Below are 26,260 nucleotides of genomic sequence, written 5' to 3' on the forward strand. Positions count from 1 at the left end.
TTGGGGATGAAAACACCAGCAAGGTGAATTCTTACTGTGGGCAAGATAACTGCCAGCAGTTCATCCAACACTGATGTTTCTAAAAGGGCATCATTGACTGGCACTTCCCTTGAGAGCTTTTGATAGAATAGAGAACCTTCCCATCTCTGCCATTTGGTATGGCAGGGTCACCCCAGGTGATTGACAGCTGCTGCTGGGAAGTCCCCCAAGTCTTCACTCTCAGTCTAGAAATTGATTGCTGGGAATTCCATCAACTTGCCCCCTCCTACTTCACCTGCCTTCTCTCCTTCTACAGCCCAGCCCTCACCTTCCATTCCTCTGCCACTAACCTCCTCAATGTGCCTCGCTCTCACCTGTCTTGCCGTCAACACCTGGCCCACATCCTTCCCCTGGCCTGGTATGCCCTCCCTCCACACATCTGCCAAACTAGCTCTCTTCCTCCCATCAAAGCCCTAGTGAGAGCTCACCTCCTCCAGGAGGCCTTCCCAGACTGAGCCCCCTTTTTCCTCTCATCCTCCCCTCTCCATCTCCCCCCAGCCCTACAGCACTTATATATATATATATATATATATATATATATATTACAAATTTATTACTCTACTTATTTTACTTGTACATATTTACTACTCTATTTTATTAATGATGTGCATGTAGCTATAATACTGTTCTGATGGTTTTGACACCTGTCTACATGTTTTGTTTTGTTGTCTGTCGCCCCCTTCTAGACTGTGAGCCCATTGTTGGATATGGACCGTCTCTATATATTGCCAACTTGTACTTCTCAAGTGCTTAGAACAGTGCTCTGCACACAGTAAGTGCTCAATAAATATGATTGAATGAATGTGCCAGACACTGTACTAAGTGCTGGGATGGATAGAAGCAAATAGGATTGAGCACAGTCCCTTGTTCCACTTGGGGCTCCCCCAAATTTTTGGCCTTTTAGTTGTCACTACAGTGAATCCTAATCTTTGCAATGCTTCTTATCTCTTATGTTGCCATTTTAGCTTCCCTGAAATCTCTCAGCTATGAGGGGAGACACAAAGTTCTCTCCACTTGAGCTACCCACATCACTGTTGTTACCTTATATTTTGTACATTTTATCTTTGTGTGTGTGACCTACATCCACCCTGCCCATCGATGAGGTAACAGCAGTATTTTATTTTATTATAAGCCCCATGCTAAACCCCTAAATCTACATTCTGAGAAATTCAGAAGTGAAAAGCTTCATGGAAGAGGTACGGTGCAGGAAAATGACTGGTTATCATCCATACAGGTCTCAGTACCAAACTAATTTATTGGCATATAGAAGAGATGATTGTCTGTTGATTTTTTTTGAGGAGAAATTTCCCCACTATTGATCAGGAATATGTTGGACAATGAAATAACTAGATCATACATGCAGAGAGGCACACTGTAACCCTCTCTCCCAAGTTTCATGTTCATATTAATGTCAGTCTCCTCATCTAGGCGGTAAGCTTATTTGGTGCAGGGAATGTGCTTTCATTCATTCATTCAATTGTATTCATTGAGTGCTTACTGTGTGCAGAGCACTGTACTAAGCGCTTGGGAAGTACAAGTTTGCAACATATAGAGATGGTCCCTACCCAATAGCAGGCTCACAGTCTAGAAGGGGGAGATAGACAACAAAACAAAACAAAACATACAAACCAAATAGAATAAATAGAATAAATATGTACAAGTAAAATAAATAAATTAATAGAGTAATAAATATATACAAACATATATACATATATACAGGTGCTGTGGGGAGGGGAAGGAGGTAAGGTGGGGGGATGGGGAGGGGGAGTAGGGGGAGAGGAAGAAGGGGGCTCAGTCTGGGAAAGGCCTCCTGGAGGAGGTGAGCTCTCAGTAGGGCTTTAAAGGGAGGAAGAGAGCTAGCTTGGCAGATGTGCAGAGGGAGGGCTTTTCAGGCCAGGGGGAGGACGTGGGCCGGGGATCAATGTCGGGACAGGTGAGAATGAGGCACAGTGAGGAAATTATTGTATTACAGTCTCCCAAGTGCTTCGAGCAGTGCTCTTCACATAGTAAGCACTCAATAAATTCCATTATTTGATTGATTGATTGATTGATTGATTGGTAGAGAGAATGAGTGATCCAAAAATCAAGTCAAGGAAGTTAAGTCTTCTCCATGTAGAAGACTGGAGCTGTCACTAGGGAGTAGGGAAGAACACCCCCCCCCCCCGCCCCCGCCCTTAAACCTGGACTCAAAGATGCTGAGATACTTTTAAGTCTCTCTACCTCCCTTGGGGGAATGATTTGGGCTAGGAAATAGGGAGGGGTAGAGCTGTGGTGATTTGCTGCAGCTGACCTTCGTTCCCTCAAAATGTCCCAGACCTAGACTTCCACCTCACTAATTTTTCAGTTTTTTGAGAGACCTTACTTTAGCCAGCGAGCAGCCAGGACTGCTGATTGTGAAGTGGCCAATCAATTCTCTGAAGTAACCAAATACAAACCTCCTATAGAGACAGAGAGGGATAGAAGGAAGGGTTGAGTTGTTCTTTCAAGTAAGAGGGGAAAAATCAAACTTTACTTGTAAACTTTGATTTCCAAATTTGCTTACAAATGGGTTTTCAAAATTTTAGATCCTGCTGGACATGCTCCCTGTAGTTATTTGCAGCTTATCTCCTGATGTTGCCATCAATATCTCAAGAGCCCAATTCTTCCTTCCTACTAATCCTGATGTCAGGTCATACTTGTCAGTTCCTGCACTCACTACCGAGTCCCCAAAAGGGCATAGTCTTCATAGTATCTTCAGCAGGATACATATGAAATAGTACTAATAATCATATTTGTGATAGTTGTTAAGTAGTTTCCATGTGCCAGGCACTGTACTAAGTGCTTGGGTGGATATAAGCAAATCGGGTTGGATGCTATCCCTGTCCAATGTGGGGCTCACAGTCTCAATCCCATTTTACAGATGAGGTAACTGAGGCTCAGAGAAGTGAAGTGACTTGTCCAAAGTATCACAGAAGACAAGTGGTGGAATGTGTTGAAATGATGTTAAGTCTTTGACAAGCAGCAGGTACATAACGGACAGAGGACGAGGTGAGGGGTAGTGCTATTTGCCTAAGAGGTATATGACTGGATAATGGTTGTGACTGGGCTCCCATATGTGATTGAACTCCATCTTGTTAGAGGGGATGATTTACAACTTGCTAATGAGTTGACCATTCCTTTGGAAGATATCCCAGTTCTAGAATGTAATGTGAGGTAACCTGGGAGGGTTTGGGTTCCAAACCTGGCCCTGCCACTTATTTGCTTTGGGACTTTGGGAAAGCCACTTCTCTGTGTCTCGGTTACCTCATTTATGAGATGGGGATTAGGTCTGTGAACCCCATGTGGGGCGTGGACTGTATCCAACCAGATTAGTTTGTATTTATCTGAGCACTTACTACAGTTCCTGTAAATACTGTGATTTATTTATTTATTTATCTATCTATTTATTTATATTGATGTTGTCTCCCCCTCTGGAGTATGAGCTTGTTGTGAGCAAACAATATGTCTGTTTGTTATTATATGGTACTCTCCCAAATGCTTAGTTTAGTATAGTACTTTACACACAGTAAGCACTCAATAAATACAATTGAATGAATAAATGAATGCCTGGTATACAGTAAGCACCTAACAAATACCATTAAAAAATAAAGCACTACGAAACAAAAGATAAAAAATAAACTGCAATTTCTTACCTCCTTTGACCAAGACATAGTGGAGAATATGGGATGTGGTGTCAGCCAGTCAGTAAATCATATTTATCGAGTGCTTACTTTGTGTGGAGCTCTATACTAAGTGCATGGGAGAGTACAATATAACATTATAACAGTCATATTCCCTGCCCACAATGAGATTACAGTCTAGAAGGGGAGACAGACATTAATATAAACAAAATTACGGGTGTGTATGTAAGTTCTGTGGGGCTGGGAGGGAGTATGAATAAAGGCAGCAAGTCAAGGCGATGAAAAATGGAGTGGAAGAGGAAAGGAGGGCTTGGTCAAGAAAGGCCTTTTGGAAGAGATGTAATTTCATTGAGACTTCAAAGACGGGGAGAGTAATTGCCTGTTGGATATGAAGAGGAAGGGCATACCAGGCCAGAGGTAAGATGTGGATCGAGGTACAGTGAGAAAGTTGTCATTAGTAATAGGAGAATGAAGTCTTCAGGAAGATCCCAAGTGAGCTGGAGTCTTGTGTGTTTTGAAAGGTTACTTTAATAGACACCCTTTCTGCTGCTGACTGATTCCCATTCTTAACTGGTTGTTATGTACATAGATCTTCAGAGTAGATGAGCCAGTATTTCGGGATAATATTTTCATCCATGCATTCTGTCTGAAATAAGAAATTAATTTTGGCTAAATCCTTGAAATATCCTTGAAAAACGGTTATCTGTGGGTGTGAGATATTCCTTCCTCACAAAATGTGGTCACTTGGGGCCAAGGGTTGGGGAGGTTTGGGAATGGAACAGGGAATATCCAGGTTAGGACTCGTGAATCTGGACAAAACCGTCCATCAGAAAGACTCTAGCTACACACAAAGGCAAGGTTGGAGTGCTAGCCCAACTTTTGCCTGAATTTAAAGAGAAATCTGTTAAACTGAGAAGAACAAAATAGAACATTCAGTAAAACCAAGTGGGCTTACCATACATAATAATACCAAATGTTAAATAAACCTGGAATGGATTAGTTTTAGTAGGACCTGTGCTCTCCTCATCTTTGTATTTGTTTTCTGAACTAATAATTTTGCTTCCTGTTGCCAAGATGCAACACTGGATATTTTCCTAATGAGCATTCTATTTGTCAGATTCAACTCTTTTTTCCTCTAGATTGTCAGCTTGTTGTGGACAGTGAATGTGTCCATCAACTCTGTCATATTTTCCTCTACCAAGCACTTAGTACAATGCTCTGTTCAGATGAAGCGTTCACTAAATGTCATTGATTGATTTTGTCTACTAACAATGTTGTCAACCTAACCTACTGATGATGTCTTCATTTGACAAATGTGTGAAATAAGAGATGCAAAAGCCAGGCAAGCAAGTGAGCAATCACGTTTGCTTGAAATGCACAGACAAATGAGCTGGAAAATTTCCCTCCAAAATTATCTGAAAAATTTTCTCAGCTTTCTTCTCCAAATCACCCGTGGACATCGGTTTCAAGGTTCTGGTGACTGGAAATTTGACGATGGTCATAAGAGGAACAGAAATGACATCTCTTTTGGGATCAAAATCCAGTAAAAATGTGTTTTTCCTTCCCTGCATCTATACTTATTCTTCTAAAGCAAAATTCAATTCGGCATCATCTTGGGCAAAACTTCTGCAAGGGGAGACTGGCCATATTCCCATGAGGCTGATTGGACAGAGTGTTATGAGGTTTCCTGAATATCTGTAGAATTCAGTTTAAACGTGAGAGGAGAAACAGTGTACCTAATGAATCTGCTTCAGGGCAGACCTAGAGCAAGGATGGACAAATTGAGCCATGTAGAGACGTTTGTCACAGTCTGGGAAAAATATATTCTTTCTGACTGACCTGGAGAAGTCACAAAGTTTTTAGTGCACTTAGAAGTCCTCTGTCATAAGGATCCACATGTTCTGAGAGGAGGATCTTGAGCTAATATTGCACAGAAGGATTGGCAACCAAAGGAAATTGGACTATTTTGGAAATTCGTTGCTGTTCTAAATCCGGATTTTACTACTGGAAAAGAGATCTCAAGTCAGCTTTGGGTTTATCCAGAAGCCATTTGAGATATTATGGAATCTTAGACCTGATGCTTTTCTAGTTTCCAGGATTTTGCACCTTCGGCGAGGGTAATTAAACAAAGTTGGGAAACATGGTTGTGGCTGGAATGGAGTAGCCACCAGTTTCTTTCGCTTAACTTTGTTAAGCATGTGTCTGTTCTACGTCAAGGAGACTGTAACTGGAGCAAGCCATTGCTGGAGTTAGGTGAACGGGGAACAGAGGAAGAAAACCACATCTACAAAGGCACAGAGAGGAAGTGTTTGGATGCGTCTTTAATCACTGCTCCAAAGCAAAAAAGTGACACTTCATTTTCATCTTGGAGAAAGCAGGATACTGTAAATTGATCAATTCACTGAGCACCTACAGTGTGCAGAGCATTGCACTATGCAATTCAGAGAGTACAATCAAATTAGTAGACATGGTCCTTGTGTTTAAGGAGCTTGCATTTTAGCAGGGGAAACAGATACTGAAATAATGTAGAGAGAGTAGGAAAGAGCTAAAGGGGTTGTGTACATGAATTAATTCTTGAATAATTGATTATATAAGATATGGACATAAGTGTTATGGACGCTTGGGTTTGTACTCAGTAGGTACTCAGAAGGCACAGAAGTGCTGAGATGGCAATTGAAGGAAATATAGCCTGAGTAGAGGAAATGATTAATGAGTAGATCTCTTTGTCGGAGATGTGATTTCAGTAACACTTTGAAATTAGGGAGTTTGAGGAAGTGGAGGAGGGGGGTCTGTAGGATTTACAGGGCGAGGGAGTTCCAGGCAGAGAGAAAAACATGAGAAAGCGATCCCTAGCAGAAGAGACAAGCATAAAGCACCGTCTGGGAGGAGTGAAGAGTGCTAGTTGGGTGTAGTGGGAAAAAAGAATGGATACGTAGGAAGGACAGAGTTTATTGAGTGTTTTAAAGCTAGTGATTAGGAGTTAGTACTTGTAGAGAGAACTGGAAAACCACTGGAGGTTTTTGAGGAGTGGAGACGTGTGGCAGAACAACTTATTAGAAAGATCAACAGAACCAGCATGACCTGATGGATAAAGCATGGGTCTGGGAATCAGAAGGACCTGGGTTCTAATCCCTGCCCTGCTCTGAGCTTGCTTTGTGACCTTGGGCAAGTCAGTTCACTTCTTTCTGCCTCAGTTACCTCATCAGTAGAGAGAGGATTAAGATTGTGAGACCACTGTGGCACATGAATTCTGTCCAACCTGATTAGCATGTATCTACCCCAGCAGTTAGTATACTGCCTGGCACATAGCAAGCACTTAACAAATGCAATAAAAAAGATGCTAGGCTCAGAGTGAAATATGAATAGGAGAGGAGAGCGACTGATGCAGCTGTCACTCCATGAGTGTGTCTCTGAGAGGGAATGTCTTACAAGTTACTAGCTAAAGTAATTTATCAAATGAGTTATTGAAGTTGGGGACCAATACTATAAACACCACAGGAAATTATCTACTTTAATATTACACATGTAACAAATATGTCTCTTCCACTCTGGCTGATCATTACTTCAATGACATTATTTTCATCTCCTTGAAAGGAATTTTATTGTCTTATTGGCCGGCATTTTTGTCTAATGATGATCATGTCTGGAGACTAAGTCCATATGAACGTCTGTTTCTCCTTCATGTGCTTATATCAACACATGTAATTGGAAAATCACATATTTAGAGCACCAATAAGCCCCATAAAACTGTGAATAAAATTAGGAATTGACCTAATTAGTCCCAAATCCAAAACTAGTTTTTAAACGACTCCACAGAACAGTTATGTGTTTCTGTTGGAAATCTCAGATGTATACAGGTGCTCAAAAATGCCTCTTTTCACTTCATTTATATTTGGCCCTTCAGAAATATTGCCAATATTTGTACACTCCCAAGCACTTAGTGCAATGCTCTGCACACAGTAACCAATCAATCAATCAACCACATTTACTAAATATTTTCTGTATGTAGATTACTGTACAAAGCACTTGGGAAAGTACAATATAACAGAGTTAATAGATACTTTCCCTACCCACAGTTTCATTCATTCAGTCATATTTATTGAGCACTTACTGTGTGCAGAGCACTATACTAAGCGCTTGGGAAGTACAATTCAGCAACATAAAGAGGTGGTCCCTATGCAGCAACAGGCTCACAGTCTAGAAGGGGGAGACAGACAACAAAAGAAAACATTTAGACAGGTGTCAAAATCGTTAGAATAAATAGAACTACAGTTATATGCACATCATTAACAAAACAGAGTAGTAAATATGTACAAGTGAAATAAATAGAGTAATGAGCCTCTACAAATATATACAAGTGCTGTTGGGAGCAGAAGGAGGTAGGACAGAGGGGGAGATGGGGAGGAGGAGAGGAAAAAGGGGGCTCAGTCTGGGAAGGCCTCTTGGAGGAGGTGAGCTCTCAGTATGGCTTTGAAGGGAGGAAGAGAGCTAGTTTGGCGGATTTGTGGAGGGAGGGCATTCCAGGCCTGGAGAAGGATGTGGGCCAGGGGTCGACGGTGGGACAGGATAGAACAAGGCACAGTGAAGAGGTTAGCAGCAGATGAGTGGAGTGTGTGGGCTGGGATGTAGAAGGAGAGAAGGGAGGTGAGGTAGGAGGGGGCGAGGTGATGGAGAGCCTTGAAGCTGAGTGAGGAGTTTTTGCTTGATTCGTAGGTTGACAGGCAACGACTGGAGATTTTTTAGGAGGGAAGTGACATGCCCAGAGTGTTTCTGTACAAAGATAATCAGGGCATCAGAGTAAAGTATAGACTGAAGCAGGAGAGACAGGAGGATGGGAGATCAGAGAGGAGGCTGATGCAGTAATCCAGTCAGGGTAGGATGAGAAATTGAGTAACGTAGCAGTTTGGGTGGAGAGGAAAGGGCGGATCTTGACAATGTTGTGGAGGTGAGACCGGCAGGTTTTGGTGATGGGTTGGATGTGTGGGGTGAATGAGAGAGTGGATTGAATGAATGAATGAATGAATGAGTCGAGGATGGCACCAAGGTTGTGGGCTTTTGAGACGGGAAGGTTGGCAGTGGCATCTACAGTGATGGGAAAGCCACAGGGAGAGGATAGGTTTTGGGAGGGAAGATAACGAGTTCAGTCTTGGATATACTGAATTTTAAATGGCGGGCAGACATCCAGATGGGGATGTCCTGAAGGCAGGAGGAGATGCAAGGCTGGAGGGAGGGAGAGAGAGCAGAGGCAGAGATGTAGATTTGGGTGTCATCAGCGCAGTGATGATAGTTGAAGCCGTGGGAGCGATTGAGTTCACCAAGGGAGTGAGTGTAGATAGAAAACAGAAGGGGACCAAAAACTGACCCTTGAGGAACTCCTACAGTAAGGGGATGGGAGGGGGAAGAGGTGTCCACAGAAGAGACTGAGAATGAATGGCCAGAGAGATGAAAGGAGAAGCAGGAGAAGACAGAGTCTGTGAAACCAAGGTGGGATAGTGTATTGAGGAGAAGAGGGTCGGGGGATCCACAGTGGTGAAGGCAGCTGAGCGGTTGAGGAGGATTAAGATAGAGTAGGAGCCATTGGATTTGGAAGATGGAGGTCATTGGTGACCTTTGAGAGGGCGGTTTCAGTGGAGTGTAGGGGACGGAAGCCAGATTGGAGGGGGTCAAGGAGAGAGTTGGCATTGAGGAATTCGAAGCAGCAAGTGTAGACGACTCTTTCTAGGATTTTGGAAAGGAAGGGTAGGAGGGTGATAGGGTGATAACTAGGAGCAGCAGTGAGGTCAGGAGAGGAGTTTTTTTTAGGATGGGGGAGTTGTGGGCATGTTTGAAGTCACGGGGAAAGGAAGCAGTGGAGAGTGAGTGGTTGAAGGTGAAAGTTAAGGAGGGGAGGAGGGAATGGGCAAGCGTTTTCATAAGATGAGATGGAATGGAGTCAGAAGCACAGGTGGATGGAGTAGCACTTGAGAGGAGGAAGGAGATCTCACCTAAACATACTGCTGGGAAGAATGGGAGAGTAGCGGAGATGGTTGAGAGCTGGGGGGATGGAGAAGGGGGAGGGGTGACTTTGGGGAGCTCAGACCTGATGGAGTTAATTTTACTAATGAAGTAGGAGGCCAGATCGTAGGGGTGAGGGATGGAGGAGGGCGAGGAACAGGGGGCCTGAGGAGGTTGTTAAATGTATGGAACAGCTGACGAGGATGATGGGCATGGATGTCAATAAGGGAGGAAAAACTTACAGACTAGAGAGAGAGACAGGCCATATAAATAGATAAATTATGGATATGTACATAAGTGCTGTGAGGCTGAGGGGGCGATGCAAATCCTAATGCAAAGATGATATAGAAGTGAATGGTAAAGGAGGAAATCAGGGCTTATTCAGAAAAATCCTCTTGTAGATGTGCCTTCAACGAGGTTCTGAAGGTGGGGAGAGTGATTGTCTGTTGGAAATGAAGAGGGAGGGCATCCAGGACAGAGGCAGAATGTGGGCATTCATTCATTCATTCAATCTTACTTATTGAGCGCTTACTGTGCAGAGCACTGAACTAAGCACTTGGAAGTACAAATCGGCAACATGTAGACACGGTCCCTACCCACCAACGGGCTCACAGTCTAGAAGGGGGAAACAGACAAAAAACCAACAGAATAAATTGTCAATACCAACAAGAATAAATAGAATTATAGCTATATACACAAGAGATCAAAAACGATACAGATGAGATCAAGGTGCAGTGAGTAGGTTGGAATTAGAGGAGTGAAGTGTCTGGGCTGGGTTATCGTAGGGAATAGTGAGGAAAGGTAGGAGGGGGCAAGGTTATTAAGTGCTTTAAAGCTGATGGTAAAAAGTGGGGAATCATAGACTGAATGTTTTTGTAGAATAATAATCTGGGTAGCAGAATGAAGTATGGATTAGAGTGGAGAGAGATGGGAGGCAGGGTGGTTAGCAAGGAGGCGATTACAGTGATCAAGATGGGATAGGATAGTGCTTGGATTAGCATACTAGCAGTTTGGATGCAGAGGTAAAAGGCAGGTTTTAGTGATGTAAAGCTTGGACTGACAGGATTTAGTGACAGATTGAATATATGAGTTGAATGAGAGAGTTGAGTCGAGGATAGCACCAAGGTTATGAGCTGGTGAGGAAGGAAGGATGGTGGTGCTCTGTACAGTGATGGGAAAGTCATGGGGAGGACAGGGGTTGGGTGGGAAAATAAGACAGTGCTGTGTAGGACATGTTACATTTGGAGTGTCAGTGGTACAGAAATGTCTTGAAGGTAGGAGGAAATGTAAGACTGCAGAGGAGAGAGATGTGGGTTGGAGGTATGGATTTGGGAATCATTCCATAGAGATGGTAGGTAGTTGGAGCCATGGGAGAGAATGAGTGGGAGTGGGTGTAGATGTAGAATAGAAGGGGATCCAGAAGTGAACCTGATGGACCCCCACAGATAGTGTATGTGAGGCAGAGGAGGAAACTATGAAACAGATTGAGATTGAGTGACCAGAGAGATAGGAGAAGAACCAGGACAGTAGACATTCAATACATTGATTGATTTATTGATTGATTGATTGATGCAAAGAGTGGGTGGGCATTGAAAGGTGGAGTGAAAGGATGCAGGATATATGATGCAAAAATCTAAGGAGTTGTGAATTATTTGTTAAAGAGGGAGAGCAGGAAGTGGGGAGGGGCAAGGACAATGCCTTAAAGTAAGAGTCCTACACATTTCCGTATGTTTTCTTCTGGGAAGCAGAAGCCCAACAGGGTGTTTAGTAGAAATTTATGCCTGGAAGGAAAGGAGTAAACTCCCAGGTATGTTTCTTGTTGAGACTGTCCTTGTTTCTGAGAACACTACTCTCCCCATCTTCAAATCTCCTCTAAAATCATGTCTCCTCCATGAGCTTTTTCCTCACTATGCCCTCACTTCTCCAATTTTCTCTCTCCTCGTCATAACCTGCACTTGGGACTCTATCCTTTAAACACTTTGACATTCACCCCAGCCCCACAGCACTTATGTGCATATCCATGTATCATTTACTTTATTGTCTGCCTCCCCCTCCAGTCTGTAAGTTCCTTGTGGGCAGGGATCAGGTCTACCTATTCTTGTCAGTTGATCATATTTATTGAGCATTTACTATGTGCAGAGTATTATGCAAAGCGCTTTGGGAGAATATGATATAGCAGTATAACAGACATATTCCCTGCTCACAACGAGCGTACAATCTCTATTGTATTGTACTCTCCGAAGTAGTGAATATAGCACTCCAGGCACTCAATAAATACCATTGTTTGATTGATTAATTGATAATTGGACAAGAAAAAGGATGCAATACCGTTAATTCAATAATTAAACCACTTATTTTGAAAATAGAAAAGAGAGATTGTAGTTTTATGTATTATGAACATTTTCAGGAATCTTTGTGGCCATTTGCTTCCTCTCACAGATAGAACCCCTTACTTATAAGGGAGTATCTCTGGAGTGGAATCACAGAAACAGGATTGTCTGAAAGAGGGACGTTAAGTTGTCTGAACTTGGAACATTGGAAGCATTCACAGTAAGAGGAGGGAATAAACTTAACCTTACAGTATTTACACCTTGTCTCCTGAAAAGAGACAACAGTTTTCTGAAGCAAATAATTCAGCAAGATAATTTGTGGCTTAGTGGAAAGAGCACGGGCTTGGGCATCGAAGTCGTGGGTCCTAAGCCCGGTTCTGCCACTTGTCAGACGTGTGACTTTGGGATATTTGTAGGGGGGTGTAGGTCGTTGAGTGGAGGTGTGTATGTGTGAGCAGAAGTTGAGGAAACCTCTTTGTGGGAATCATGGATGGTGGTGGTTTGTTCCCTGCAGAGAGTCTGTGATTATTTCATTCCTCAGCAGACTTAGGCCCTATAAAGGTGAACATATGTAGTGTGGTGGGAAAAATGTGGGTTTGATAATGATAAACATTAATAGTAAGTGATGATAAAATGAAACTCTTTATTCCTTTGCAGAATTTGTATTATTGGCTAACTTCACTATTTCCCCAGTCTCCTGAACTTGCTTCTGGAGACTGAGAACCTAGACACCATATATTTTATGCTATGATCACCTCCTTGATCCTTTACCAAACAAGCTACTCAAGTTCATTCTGAGAAATGTTTGTATGGAAGACCTGGACTCTGAAAAAATTGGTACTTTTTTTTTTTCCTGAACAGAGAAGACATATTTTGGGCCCAGATATTTCCATACTTACATTTCCAAAAAAAAAAAAAAAAAAAAAAAAAACATGCGAGTGAGGGAAGGCAATAAATCACTTGTAACTGAATTCACTCTTTTGGGCTTCTCCAATCTCCATGAATTTCAGGTCATCCAGTTTATGATTTTCCTTGTGACATATCTAATAGCCATGATTGGAAACTCCCTCTTAGTATCGGTCTCCACTGTGGACTCTGCCCTTCAGACTCCCATGCACTTTTTCCTCGGGAGTCTGTCCCTTGTGAATATTGGTTGCACCACTGTCATCATCCCCAAAATGTTCACCAATTTCCTGTCCAAGAATAAAAGTATTTCCTATGGTGGCTGTGCAGCTCTATTGTATTTCTCCTTCTTTTTTGGGCCCTCAGAGTGTTGGATCCTGACCACGATGGCTTATGACAGACAGGCCACCATCTGTGACCCATTGCACTATACACTCATTATGAACAGGAGGCACTGTCTGCAGCTGGCCCTGGCTTTCTGGATATCAGGGATTCCAGTGGCAACAGTACAGACAGTAGTGATGTTTATAATGCCCTTCTATGGACCTAATGTAATTAACCATTTCTTCTGTGATAGCCCTCCTCTCCTAGACCTGGTGTGCATGGAAACCTTTGTGATTGAGGTATACAGTGTAACTGGGACTGTGATCATCCTGATACTCCCCTTTAGAGTGATCATTGTATCTTATATCCACTTCCTTGTCACCATCCTGAAGATGTCCTAGCCAAGGGCTGTCAAAAAGCCTTCTCTAACTGCTCGTTCCACCTTATTGTGGTTTCACTGTTCAGTGGGACTGTGGGTTTGACCTATTTCTGGGTCAAATTTTCATACTAACCTGAAACCAAGTGCTTTCTTTCTCCTATTCAGTTTTCACTCCCATGCTAAATCCCCTGATCTACAGTCTGAGGAATCAAGAGGTGAAAGATGCCTTGAAGAAAATTATATGTAAAATAATATTTTCCAAAAGTCTGGGAGGCTCTGAAGTGTTCTAAAACGTTCTAAAAATTGAAGTGATTTTGTTTTTAAATTGAGATATTAAGCTAGTGACAACGCTTATGCACCATTACTTGGCACATTCCCATCTTTATTATTTCCTGTGGGCTTACTGTGTGCAAAATATATTCTAGGATCTTGTAAAGAACATGTACAAGTGTCAGAGGCCCATTCCTTGTTCTCAGAATTACAACGGACAACATCAATATGAAATCAGAAGGTAGAAGGCTGGCAAGAGATGGGTTACCAAGACATCAATACATAAAACTGGACGTATTCTCAGTTAATGATATTCCTTGAGGGTTTCAGGTGTGCAGAGCACGAGGCCAAATCTTTTTACCATTAAAGAATTAATGATATACCTTAATGTTCTATTGTTTTATTCAAAACGTATGAAGAAAGGATCAGAAAAGTATGCTTCTAACGTTCCTGCAAGTTGAAGATTGAATTGATTATTCATCCATCAGATCAATTCCTCTGCTCTTGATCTGCTCCTCTTACCAGAACCACTGCATTGTTCTTTAAGGGAATACTCCCTCATTTGCACTTAAACTGATGCTGACACGTCTTAAAATCCTGTTTGGACCTGTTTTATTAAGCAAAACCATAAGTGAAGGGACATCTAATAATTGTTGGCATTCTACGGAGCCCAAAGCCAGTACTCATCTTGTTCCAAAAGGAAAAAAAATCCATCCCTTTGAATAGTAGCACCTTGAAATCAACTGTTTATTCAGTTCCTTTTATGATCATTTTAATTGGTATTTGATGTGTTTACTATGAGTGAGGCACCGTACTAAGCAATGGGGTACCTATAAGCTAATCAAGTTGGACAGAGTCCATACTCCACATGGGGCTAACAGTCTAAAACCCTATTTCACATATGGGGTAACTGAGGTAAAGAGAAGTGAAGTGCCTTTCCCAGGGTCATAGTGCAGACTGTTGGCAGAGCTGGGATTAGAACCTGATACTTCTGACTCCCAGGTCCCTGGGCTATCCAATAGGTCACATTTCTTCTCAATTCAGTTTATTAGACCAGGTTTTTCCTATCATGTTTTGAGTGGGATTATCGAATGTTAGAATCAAATGTGGCTGCTCAGCGGAGAAATCTCAATGTCCTTAGACAGGTCTCTTTCCTGAGAGATGGATGATGCTCTATAAAGGGTTGTGGCCAATGGGCAGAGAGGTCTCAGTATTCTTGGGAAGATCTCTTCCTGGGCAATGGTCGATGGTCCACACTGGTTTGTGGTCTCCTGGCAGAGAAATCTCAGTTTCCTCAGGCAGTGCTCAGTCTGGGTGATGTTCAGTGGTCCACACTGATTTATGACCTCTCGGTGGAGAGGTTTCATCATCACTGGGCTAATCTCTGTCCTAAGAGATGTTAGGTGATCCATGCAGTTTTGGAGTTTCTTGGAGGAGGAGTTACTAAGGATTTCTTAAGAAAATCCATGAGTCACAAGGTAGCCCTGAAGCCTGGTATTCCAGGCTGAAATGATTTCAATTGATATTTAACATCCTTATAAATTAAAACTAATTACTAAAGAATGGAACCTAACATTGACAATTGGTCAGTTAGCAAAGAATTTAAAAGTAGGCCTAAAGGGAATGACACCAAAGTGAAACTAGAGACCACAGATTCAGAGAGATTAGGAATTTAAGAAAGGGGCCACAAGCTACTTGTTCAGGAGACTGAAAAACAACTGCTGAAGACCATGTACCAGGTTGACTGGAAAATGAGTGACACTAATATTCAATCAAGCTTGGACTATGTCCAATATAACTATTTTGTATTTTCCCCAGCACTTAGTACAGTACCTGGCACATAGATAAGGATAAATAGATATCACAAAGCAAATTCAGAAAGTATATTTATAACCAAATAATTTCGCGGGGGGGGGGCAAAATATTTACTGAATTCTTAATTATTCAAGGTAGATTGTAGCAGGCTTTCAAATCGTCATCAACTGCAACATGTACATTCCCTTCAAGTTTAACCCCATATTGCAACCTCACAAATCTGAATCAGTAATTCCCTTATCTCTGTTTCTGGGTGGCATCCTCTCAGTTTTGCATTGTTAATTATTTTGAATTACCTATGCCTCTACTCAATTTAGAGTGGACTATTTTTCACTTCTGTGATTAAACTTGAAAGTATTATGGGAGAAGTGACATCCATGTTTGAGTTTGTTCAGTTTTGACTGACATAACTGATTGATGTTGACATTAAATATTATGACTAATCAGTGTAATTGTGATCACAGCAATCCATTTTTAGATATACAAGCAACTTCATTTTTCAGAATTCAATATGATGGTTGGGATTTGTGAGAACCTAAAAGAGAATAAAGAAGGAATTATTTTCTCTGGCCTAGAGGGGATAATTTTCTTTGGTTCAGGTGAACAAAAAATACCCATTTCAGGGCTGGGTATGAGGGATCATTTAACTTTTTTCCACTGAAAGATATAATGTATTAAAAATTATAATAATAGTGGTGCATGTTAAGCATTTACTACGTGCCAAGCGTTGTTCTTAGCACTGGGGTAGATACCTGGTTGGGCACAGTCCCTATCCCATATTGGACTCACACTCTTAATCCCCATTTTTTACAGATGAGGTAACTAAGGCCCAGAGAAATGAAGTGACTTGCCCAAGATCACACAGCAGACAAGTGGTGGAGTTGGAATTAAAACCCATGACCTTCTGACTGCCAGGGCCATACTCTATCCACTACACCATGCTGATTCTCATGTTTGCTTGCTGTTTTGCCTTAAGAACCAACACTGTTATTAGGAGAGCACACTGAAACATTTGTGATGATAAATGTTCAGATACAGAGCTCACTCCTGCAGCCATTGTAGTCTGATTTGTGTTGATTTCTGTTACTGTTGATGTCTACATCAGTTTTTATTTGAAAAACTGAATACCAAAATCAATCAGTGGTTTTTGTTGAGCAAGTACTGTGTTTGGAAGCACTGTACTAAACTTTAAAGAAAGTGCAGTTCAGTAGAATTGGCCTGCCCATAAGGATTTTAAAGTCTTCAGGAAAGTTTAGAACTGAATGAACAGATAATATTAAATATAATAATCAGAAATCTTTCATCGTGCTTAACAAATTCTGAGGAGTTTTTTTCTCTCCCAGTCTCTAAACCTTTGAAGACAGAGATGAATATAATGTCATAAAAAATCCCACCAGGGATTCAGTTTCATAATATATATGATACTCCTAATGTGAATACAATGTAGAATTCCAACAGTTATCTACCTAGCTTAAATTCAGGCAAAATTTAGAGGACATTTCCCTTTTAGACAGACTTTGGAGGCAAGGCTTTTGAAAACTCAAAATTCCTACAAGCTCAGGCAAACACATTGTACGCTTTATCCCCAATGTGCACAATTAAAAATTCAATGATTTCACAATATATTTTGTGTGAAAAATACAAGCATTTCAAACTTTCCATATTTCTATAAAGACAAAAAAAGGATAATGAGCTATCCCATTGCTTCCTTTGTTATAAGCAATGGTCTAGGGACCACCTCTCAGAAGTCACCGCAAAATGTCAAAGAGGCCTTATCATCCAGAATATGTGCCTTTCAAATCAACCACAGCAGAGCAATACTCCTTCAAGTGGCAGGTAAATTTCTCACTAAAGTGTCACCATGTATGATCAAATAGTGTAGAAAGGACACCCAGCTAGGAAATGGCATATTTGACTTCTAATCAATCAATCATATTTATTGAGTGCTTACTGTGTGCAGAGCACTGTACTAAGCTCTTGGGAAGTACAAGTTGGCAACATATAAAGACAGTCCCTACCCAACAGTGGGCTCACAGTCTAGAAGGGGGAGACAGAGAACAAAACCAAACATATTAACAATATAAAATAAATAGAATAGATATGTACAAGTAAAACAAATAAATAAACAGAGTAATAAATATGTACAAACATATATACATATATACAGGTGCTGTGGGGAAGGGAAGGAGGTAAGACAGGGGGATGGGGAGGGGGATGAGGGGGAGAGGAAGGAGGGGGCTCAGTCTGGGAAGGCCTCCTGGAGGAGGTGAGCACTCAGTAGGGCCTTGAAGACAGGAAGAGAGCTAGCTTGGCGGTTGGGCAGAGGGAGGGCATTCCATCATCATCATCATCATCAATCGTATTTATTGAGCGCTTACTGTGTGCAGAGCACTGTACTAAGCGCTTGAGAAGTACAAGTTGGCAACATATAGAGACAGTACCTACGCAACAGTGGGCTCACAGTCTAAAAGGGGGAGACAGAGAACAAAACCAAACATACTAACAAAACAAAATAAATAGAATAGATATGTACAAGCAAAAGAAATAAATGGAGTAATAAATATGTACAAACATATATACATATATACAGGTGCTGTGGGGAAGGGAAGGAGGTAAGATGGGGGAGATGGAGAGGGGGACGAGGAGGAGAGGAAGGAAGGGGCTCAGTCTGGGAAGGCCTCCTGGAGGAGGTGAGCTCTCAGTAGGGCCTTGAAGGGAGGAAGAGAGCTAGCTTGGCGGATGGGCAGAGGGAGGGCATTCCAGGCCCGGGGGATGACGTGGGCCGGGGGTCGATGGCGGGACAGGTGAGAACGAGGTACGGTGAGGAGATTAGCGGTGGAGCAGCAGAGGGTGCGGGCTGGGCTGTAGAAGGAGCCCAGGGGGAGGAACCCCCGGTTCCTCCCCCTCCTCCTTCCCTCACCCCCAACGATCTGGCCTCCTACTTCATTAACAAAATTAAATCCATCAGGTCCGACCTCCCCAAAATCTCTTCCCCCCTTTCTCCATCCCCCCGGCTCTCAACACTCTCTGCTACTCTCCCATCCTTCCCAGCAGTGTCATCAGAGGAGCTCTCCTCCCTCCTCTCAAGTGCCACTCCGGCCACCTGTGCTTCTGACCCCATTCCCTCTCATCTCATTAAATCTCTCGCTCCATCCCTTCTCCCCTCCTTAACTTCCATCTTCAACCACTCACTCTCCACTGGTTCCTTCCCCTCTGCCTTCAAACATGCCCATGTCTCTCCCATCCTAAAAAACCCCTCTCTTGACCCCACCTCACCTTCTAGTTATCGTCCCATATCCCTCCTACCATTCCTTTCCAAACTCCTTGAACGAGTTGTCTACACTCGCTGCCTAGAATTCCTCAATAACAACTCTCTCCTCGACCCCCTCCAGTCTGGCTTCCGTCCCCTTCATTCCACGGAAACTGCCCTCTCAAGGGTCACCAATGACCTCCTGCTTGCCAAATCCAACGGCTCCTACTCTGTCCTAATCCTCCACGACCTCTCAGCTGCCTTTGACACTGTGGACCACCCCCTTCTTCTCAACACGCTATCTGACCTTGGCTTCACAGACTCCGTCCTCTCCTGTTTCTCCTCTTACCTCTCCGGTCGTTCTTTCTTAGTCTCTTTTGCAGGCTCCTCCTCCCCCTCCCATTCTCTCACTGTGGGGGTTCCCCAAGGTTCAGTGCTTGGTCCCCTTCTGTTCTCGATCTACACGCACTCCCTTGGTGACCTCATTCGCTCCCACGGCTTCAACTATCATCTCTACGCTGATGACACCCAGATCTACATCTCTGCCCCTGCTCTCTCCCCCTCTCTCCAGGCTCGCATCTCCTCCTGCCTTCAGGACATCTCCATTTGGATGTCTGCCCGCCACCTAAAGCTCAACATGTCGAAGACTGAACTCCTTGTCTTCTCTCCCAAACCTTGCCCTCTCCCTGACTTTCCCATCTCTGTTGACGGCACTACCATCCTTCCCATCTCACAAGCCCGCAACCTTGGTGTCATCCTCAACTCCGCTCTCTCATTCACCCCTCACATCCAAGCCGTCACCAAAACCTGCCGGTCTCAGCTCCACAACATTGCCAAGATCCACCCTTTCCTCTCCATCCCAACCACTACCCTGCTCATTCAAGCTCTCATCCTATCCCGTCTGGACTACTGCATCAGCCTTCTCTCTGATCTCCCATCCTCGTGTCTCTCTCCACTTCAATCCATACTTCATGCTGCTGCCCAGATTATCTTTGTCCAGAAACGCTCTGGGCATATCACTCCCCTCCTCAAAAATCTCCAGTGGCTACCAATCAATCTGCACATTAGGCAGAAACTCCTCACCCTGGGCTTCAAGGCTCTCCATCACCTCGCCCACTCCTACCTCACCTCCCTTCTCTCCTTCTACAGCCCAGTCCGCACCCTCCGCTCCTCCACCGCTAATCTCCTCACCGTACCTCGTTCTCGCCTGTCCCGCCATCGACCCCCCGCCCACGTCATCCCCCGGGCCTGGAATGCCCTCCCTCTGCCCATCCGCCAAGCTAGCTCTCTTCCTCCCTTCAAGGCCCTGCTGAGAGCTCACCTCCTCCAGGAGGCCTTTCCAGACTGAGCCCCTTCCTTCCTCTCCCCCTCGTTCCCCTCTCCATCCCCCCATCTTACCTCCCTCCCTTCCCCACAGCACCTGTATATATGTATATACGTTTGTACATATTTTTTTACTCTATTTATTTATTTATTTAATTTATTTGTACATATCTATTCTATTTATTTTATTTTGTTAGTATGTTTGGTTTTGTTCTCTGTCTCCCCCTTTTAGACTGTGAGCCCACTGTTGGGTAGGGACTGTCTCTATATGTTGCCAATTTGTACTTCCCAAGCGCTTAGTACAGTGCTCTGCACATAGTAAGCACTCAATAAATACGATTGATGATGATGATGATGAAGGAGAGAAGGGAGGTGAGGTAGGAGGGGGCGAGGTGAGGGAGAGTCTTGAAGCCCAGGGTGAGGAGTTTCTGCCTGATGCGCAGATTGATTGGTAGCCACTGGAGATTTTTGAGGAGGGGAGTAACATGCCCAGAGCGTTTCTGGACAAAGACAATCCGGGAAGCAGCATGAAGTATGGGTTGAAGTGGGGAGAGACACAAGGATGGGAGTTCAGAGAGAAGGCTGATGCACTAGTCCAGACGGGATAGGATGAGAGCTTGAACGAGCAGGGTAGTGGTTTGGATGGAGAGGAAAGGGCGGATCTTGGCAATGTTGCAGAGCTGAGACTGGCAGGTTTTGGTGACAGCTTGGATGTGAGGGGTGAATGAGAGAGCGGAGTCGAGTATGACACCAAGGTTGATGGCTTGTGAGACGGGAAGGATGGTAGTGCCGTCAGCAGTGATGGGAAAGTCAGGGAGAGGGCAGGGATTTGGAGGGAAGACAAGGAGTTCAGTCTTGGACATGTTGAGTTTCAGGTGGCGGGCTGACACTCAGATGGAGATGTCCTGAATGTAGGAGGAGATGCGAGCCTGGAGGGAGGGGGAGAGAGCAGGGGCAGAGATGTAGATTTGGGTGTCATCAGCATAGAGATGATAGTTGAAGCCGTGGGAGTGAATGAGGTCACCAAGGGAGAGAGTGTAGATCGAGAACAGAAGCGGACCAAGAACTGAACCTTGGGGAACACCGACAGTAAGGGGATGAGAGGGGGAGGAGGAACCTGCAAAAGAGACTGATAATGAGCGACCAGAGAGATAAGAGGAGAACCAGGAGAGGACGGAGTCTGTGAAGCCAAGGTTGGATAGCATGTTGAGGAGAAGGGGGTGGTCCACAGTGTTGAAGGCAGCTGAGAGGTCGAGAAGGATTAGGATAGAATATGAGTCATTGGATTTGTCAAGCAGGAGGTCATTGGTGACCTTTGAGAGGGCAGTTTCCGTGGAATGTATGGGATGGAAGCCGGACTGGAGGGGGTCGAGGAGAGAGTTGGTGTTGAGGAATTCGAGGCAGCGTGTGTAGACAAATCGCTCAAGGAGTTTGGAAAGGAATGGTAGGAGGGATATGGGGCGATAACTAGAAGGTGAGAAGAGAGGGTTTTTTAGGATGGGAGAGACATGGGTATGTTTGAAGGCAGAGGGGAAGGAACCAGTGGAGAGTGAGCGGTTGAAGATGGAAGTTAAGGAGGGGAGAAAGGATGGAGCAGGTGATTTCATGATATGAGAGGGAATGGGGTCATAAGCACAGGTGGCCGGAGTAGCACTAGAGAGGAGGGAGGAGAGTTCCTCTGAAGATACTACTGGGAAGGATGGGAGAGTAGCAGAGAGTGTTGAGAGCCGGGGGGTTGGAGAAGGGTGGGGAGTGACTTTGGGGAGGTCGACCTGATGGATTTAATTTTGTTAATAAAGTAGGAGGCCAGATCGTTGGGGGTGAGGGAAGGAATGGGGGGGAACTGAGGGGCTGAGAAGGGAGTTGAATGTACGGAAGAGCTGACGGGGATGATGGGCATGGGAGTCAATAAGGGAGGAGAAATAGTTTTGTCTGGCAGAGGAGAGGGCTGAGTTAAGGCCGGTAAGGATAAACTTGAAGTGAACGAGGTTGGCATGGTGTTTAGACTTTCGCCAGCAGCGTTCAGCAGCACGAGCATAAGAGCGAAGGAGGAGGACAGTGGTAGTGATCCAGGGCTGTGGGTTAGTGGTACGAGAGTGGCGAAGGGAAAGGGAAGAGAATGAGTCCAGCTGAGTAGAAAGAGTAGAGATGAGAGCAGTAATCTGATCATCAAGACTGTGTAGATAGGAGAGGGAGGTGAGTTGGGGTGTCAGGCACTCAGAAAGATGGATGGTGTCAAGAGACTTCTAATCCAGAATCTCTTCCTTCTCCTTTTTCCCTTTCCCATTTATAAAAGGAAGATATCACTTTTGTAGCTCTGTTGCCTCTCACAGGGATATTGGGAGGATGGAAAAGGACATACTAGTAAAGTTCTTTAGACTGTAAGCACTTTGTGGGCAGGAGAAATGCCTCCCAAATCTATTATATTGTACTCTCCCAAATGCTAAGTACAGTTCTCTGCACATAGTAAGCACCCAGTAATATGATTGACTAATTAGCAGCAGTCCTTGATGAACACCATTTTTGCACAATGCACTGTTGTAGGGACTGGATGTGGAATTATAAAGTTAGGATAAAGTAAGATTCTTGCTTCCCAGGAGATTTCAAGCTGGTTAGGGAGATGGGTCCAGTAGAAAAGCAGGAATCTCTTACAAAACTACATAAGATGAGCCAGGTGTTTAAAATAACCATGTGCAACAAATAGAAATGTAAAAGACTACAACCAAATCTGAAGGTAGTTGAGTGAGACAGTGTGGGAAGGGGTATTGAGAGCCATGAAATCTACACTCAAAAGATTTCATTTGATATTGGTGGTGATAAGTGACACTGCAGATTTCCCAGGAATGGAGTTCCACTATCCAATGTGTTGAAAAGGAGTGATTTGCTGTTTGGTTTAAATATATAAAAACAGCTACGTTTCTCCTAGAAACAGAAATGGTTGTCACACATTACACAGTTTTGGAATGGAGTCTCAAGATAAATTTGGGATTTTGTTTTCTTCTTTCCTTTCATTTTACTAAAGCTATTAAAAATGAAATCCTACACTGATATAATAAAAAAATGTCAAACAATAAACCTATGTTAAGGAAAGAGTAAGACGCTAGGAAATTCAGATTCCTGGGTTCAGGTTCCCTGCTTTTCAAATTATTCTTCCTCTCCCCACCCCATAGTCGATTTGATAGCATCTGTCCTTCTTGTCATTTCCAAAAGGAGAAAGGAAGATTATGGAAGGATTTCCAGGTTTTTGAGAAGGGGAAGACCAATATTTTTCTATTTGGAACCTGTTTCATGGAGCTAATATCAATAGCTCTACTTTCCTAAGGATAGGACTTGAGAGAGAAAAGGTCATAGGGAAGAGGGAGTGGATTTGTAACAATGTAGTCACAGGAAGGCTGGGAGAAGAGGAGGGGCAGAGATGCAGGGAATCAATTTGGGGATCTTCCATGTTGCTCAGAAACACATTTATTTGTGTATCTGTGTGTGTGTGAAAATCCTTAACCCTGTCATTGTTAGGCACATCAGCACCCAGCCAATTTGTGTGTGTAAGTGTGTTTATCTACAGGTGGTTTCTGTGTGTGATGGGGGGGGTGTTAGTGTGTGTGTGTGTGTGTGTGTGTGTGATGGGGAGTTGAGGAGATTTCTATGTGGAAGTCAGGCATTGGGGTGCTTTGTTCCCTGCAGACAAGCTGTGATTAATTCCTTAATTAAATTACATTTTATGATTTCATTAATGAGCATGATAGGATATAGTGTGGTGGGAAAAATGTGAGTTTAATAATGAGAAACATTAGTAGCAAGTGAAGATAAAATTAAACACTTTTTTAATAATTCCCTTGCAGAATTTGTATTAATGGCTATCTTTACCACTTCCCCAGTTTCCTTAACTTGCTTCTACCCAAAGAGAACCTAGACACCATATATTTCCAAATCACCTCCTTGATCCAGGGCTAAACAAGCTACCCAAGTTCATGCTGACAAATGTTTGTAGGGAAGACCTGAAGTCTGAAAACGTAGCTACTGATATTTTTTCCTGAACAGAGAATACATATTTTGGGCCCACATATTTCTGACTTACATTGCTCTTAAAAATACCATGAGAACAAAAGAAGGCAATTAGTCACATGTGACTGAATTCATTCTTTTGGGTTTCTCCAGTCTCGATGAATTTCAGGTCATCCTGTTTATGATTTTCGTTGTGATATACCTAATAGCCATGATTGGAAACACCCTCTTAGTGTTGGTATCCACTCTGGACCCTGCCCTTCAAACCCCCATGTACATTTTCCTCAGGAATATGTCCCTTATGGATATTGGCTATACCACTGTCATCATCCCAAAAATGCTCACCAATTTCCTGTCCAAGGATAAAAGTATTTCCTTTGAAGGTTGTGCATCCCAGATGTATTTCTCCTTCTTTTTCGGGTCCTCAGAGTGCTGGATCCTGACAATGATGGCTTATGACAGACAGGCTGCCATCAGTGATCTTCTCCACTATTCGCTCATCATGAACTGGAGGTTCTGTCTGCAGCTGGCCCTGGCTTCCTGGCTAGCAGGGATTCCCGTGGCAACAGTACAGACTGCAGTGATATTTACATTGTTCTTCTAGCATAGTGTGATTAACCATTTCTTCAGTTATGCTAAGCTTCTCTCTTGGAGCACACACACCTTTGTGATTGAGGTATTCAGTGTAACTGGGACTGTGATAGTCCTGATCCGCCCCTTTGGAGTGATCATTGTATCTTACATCCACATCTTCGTCACCATCCTGAAGATGTCCTCTGCCGAGGGTCGTCACAAAGTCTTCTCCACCTGCTTGTCCCACTTCATTGTTGTCTTGCTTTTCTTCGGGGCTGTGGGTTCGACTTATTTCCGGGTCAAATTTTCCTACTCTCCCGAGAGGAAGAAGCAGCTTTCTCTCTCCTATTCCGTCTTCACTCCCATGCTAAATGCCCTGAGGAATCAAGAGGTGAAAGGTGCCCTGAAGAGAATTCTAGGTAAAAAGATGGTTTCCCAAAATCTTAGAGGCTTTGATTTGGGAATGAGACTTTTTTATTGAAGTATAAAGTCAATGCTTAGTCACCGTTACCTAGCACATTCTCATATTTATTATTTGCTGAGGGCTCACTGTGTGCCCAGAATATTCTGGGCTCTTGGAAAGACCATGGAAGAGTGTCAAAGACCCATACCTTGATCTGAGAATTACAATGGACAACACCAGCCCAAACTCACATGGTAGTAGGCTAGTAAGAGATAAGATATCAAGACATCAGCACATAAAATTTGACATTTTCTCAATTAATGGTGTTTATTGAGGGCTTATTGTGTGCAGAAAATGAGTCCAAAGTTTTGTGACATCACAGAATCATTAATATGTATTAATGTTCTATTGTTTTATTTAAAAATTAGAGAGAGAGGATCATAAAGGAATGCTTTAGATATTCCTGGAAGTTGAAGGTTTTTTCGAGTTTTCATCCTATAGACAAGTTCCTCTGCTCGTGATATGCTTCCATTTCCAGGACCCCTATACTATTCTTGTGAGGAATACTCCCTCATTTGTATTTAAACAGATGCTGGACATGTTTTGAAATCAAGTCAGTCAATTCCATTTACTGAGCACTTACTGTGTGCAGAGCACTGCAATAAACACTTGGAAGAATGCAATATAACAATAAACAGACATATTCTCTGCCCATAGCAGGCTTACTGTCTAGAGAGGGAGGGAGACAGACATTAATATAAATAAATGAATTGCAGATATGTACATATGTTCTTTGGGACTGAATGAGTGGGTGAACAAATGGAGCAAATCAGAGTGATGCAGAAGGGAGTAGAAGAAGGGGAAAGGAGAGCTAAGTCAGGGAAGGCCTCTTGGAGGAGATGTGCCTTCAATAAGGCTTTAAAGGTGAGGAGAGAAATTGTCTGTTGGATATGAGGGAAGGTGTTCCAGGCCAGAGGCAGGATGTGGTTGAGAGAT

The 26,260-nt window shown here is 43.3% G+C and overlaps 1 protein-coding gene across 1 annotated transcript; it reads left to right on the plus strand.

Annotated features, from left to right (window-relative positions):
• Positions 1–10,924: 10,924 nt before the first annotated feature.
• On the plus strand, positions 10,925–24,892 carry LOC119924238 (olfactory receptor 10A7-like). Its single transcript, XM_038743191.1, has 4 exons — positions 10,925–10,966; positions 13,033–13,548; positions 17,224–17,285; positions 24,442–24,892. The coding sequence occupies exons 1-4, from the start codon at positions 10,925–10,927 to the stop codon at positions 24,890–24,892; spliced, it is 1,071 nt and encodes a 356-aa protein (XP_038599119.1).
• The last annotated feature ends 1,368 nt before the right edge of the window (positions 24,893–26,260 follow it).

The sequence above is a fragment of the Tachyglossus aculeatus genome, unplaced genomic scaffold (genome assembly GCF_015852505.1).
Source record: "Tachyglossus aculeatus isolate mTacAcu1 unplaced genomic scaffold, mTacAcu1.pri scaffold_89_arrow_ctg1, whole genome shotgun sequence".
Classification (NCBI taxonomy): Eukaryota; Metazoa; Chordata; class Mammalia; order Monotremata; family Tachyglossidae; genus Tachyglossus; species Tachyglossus aculeatus.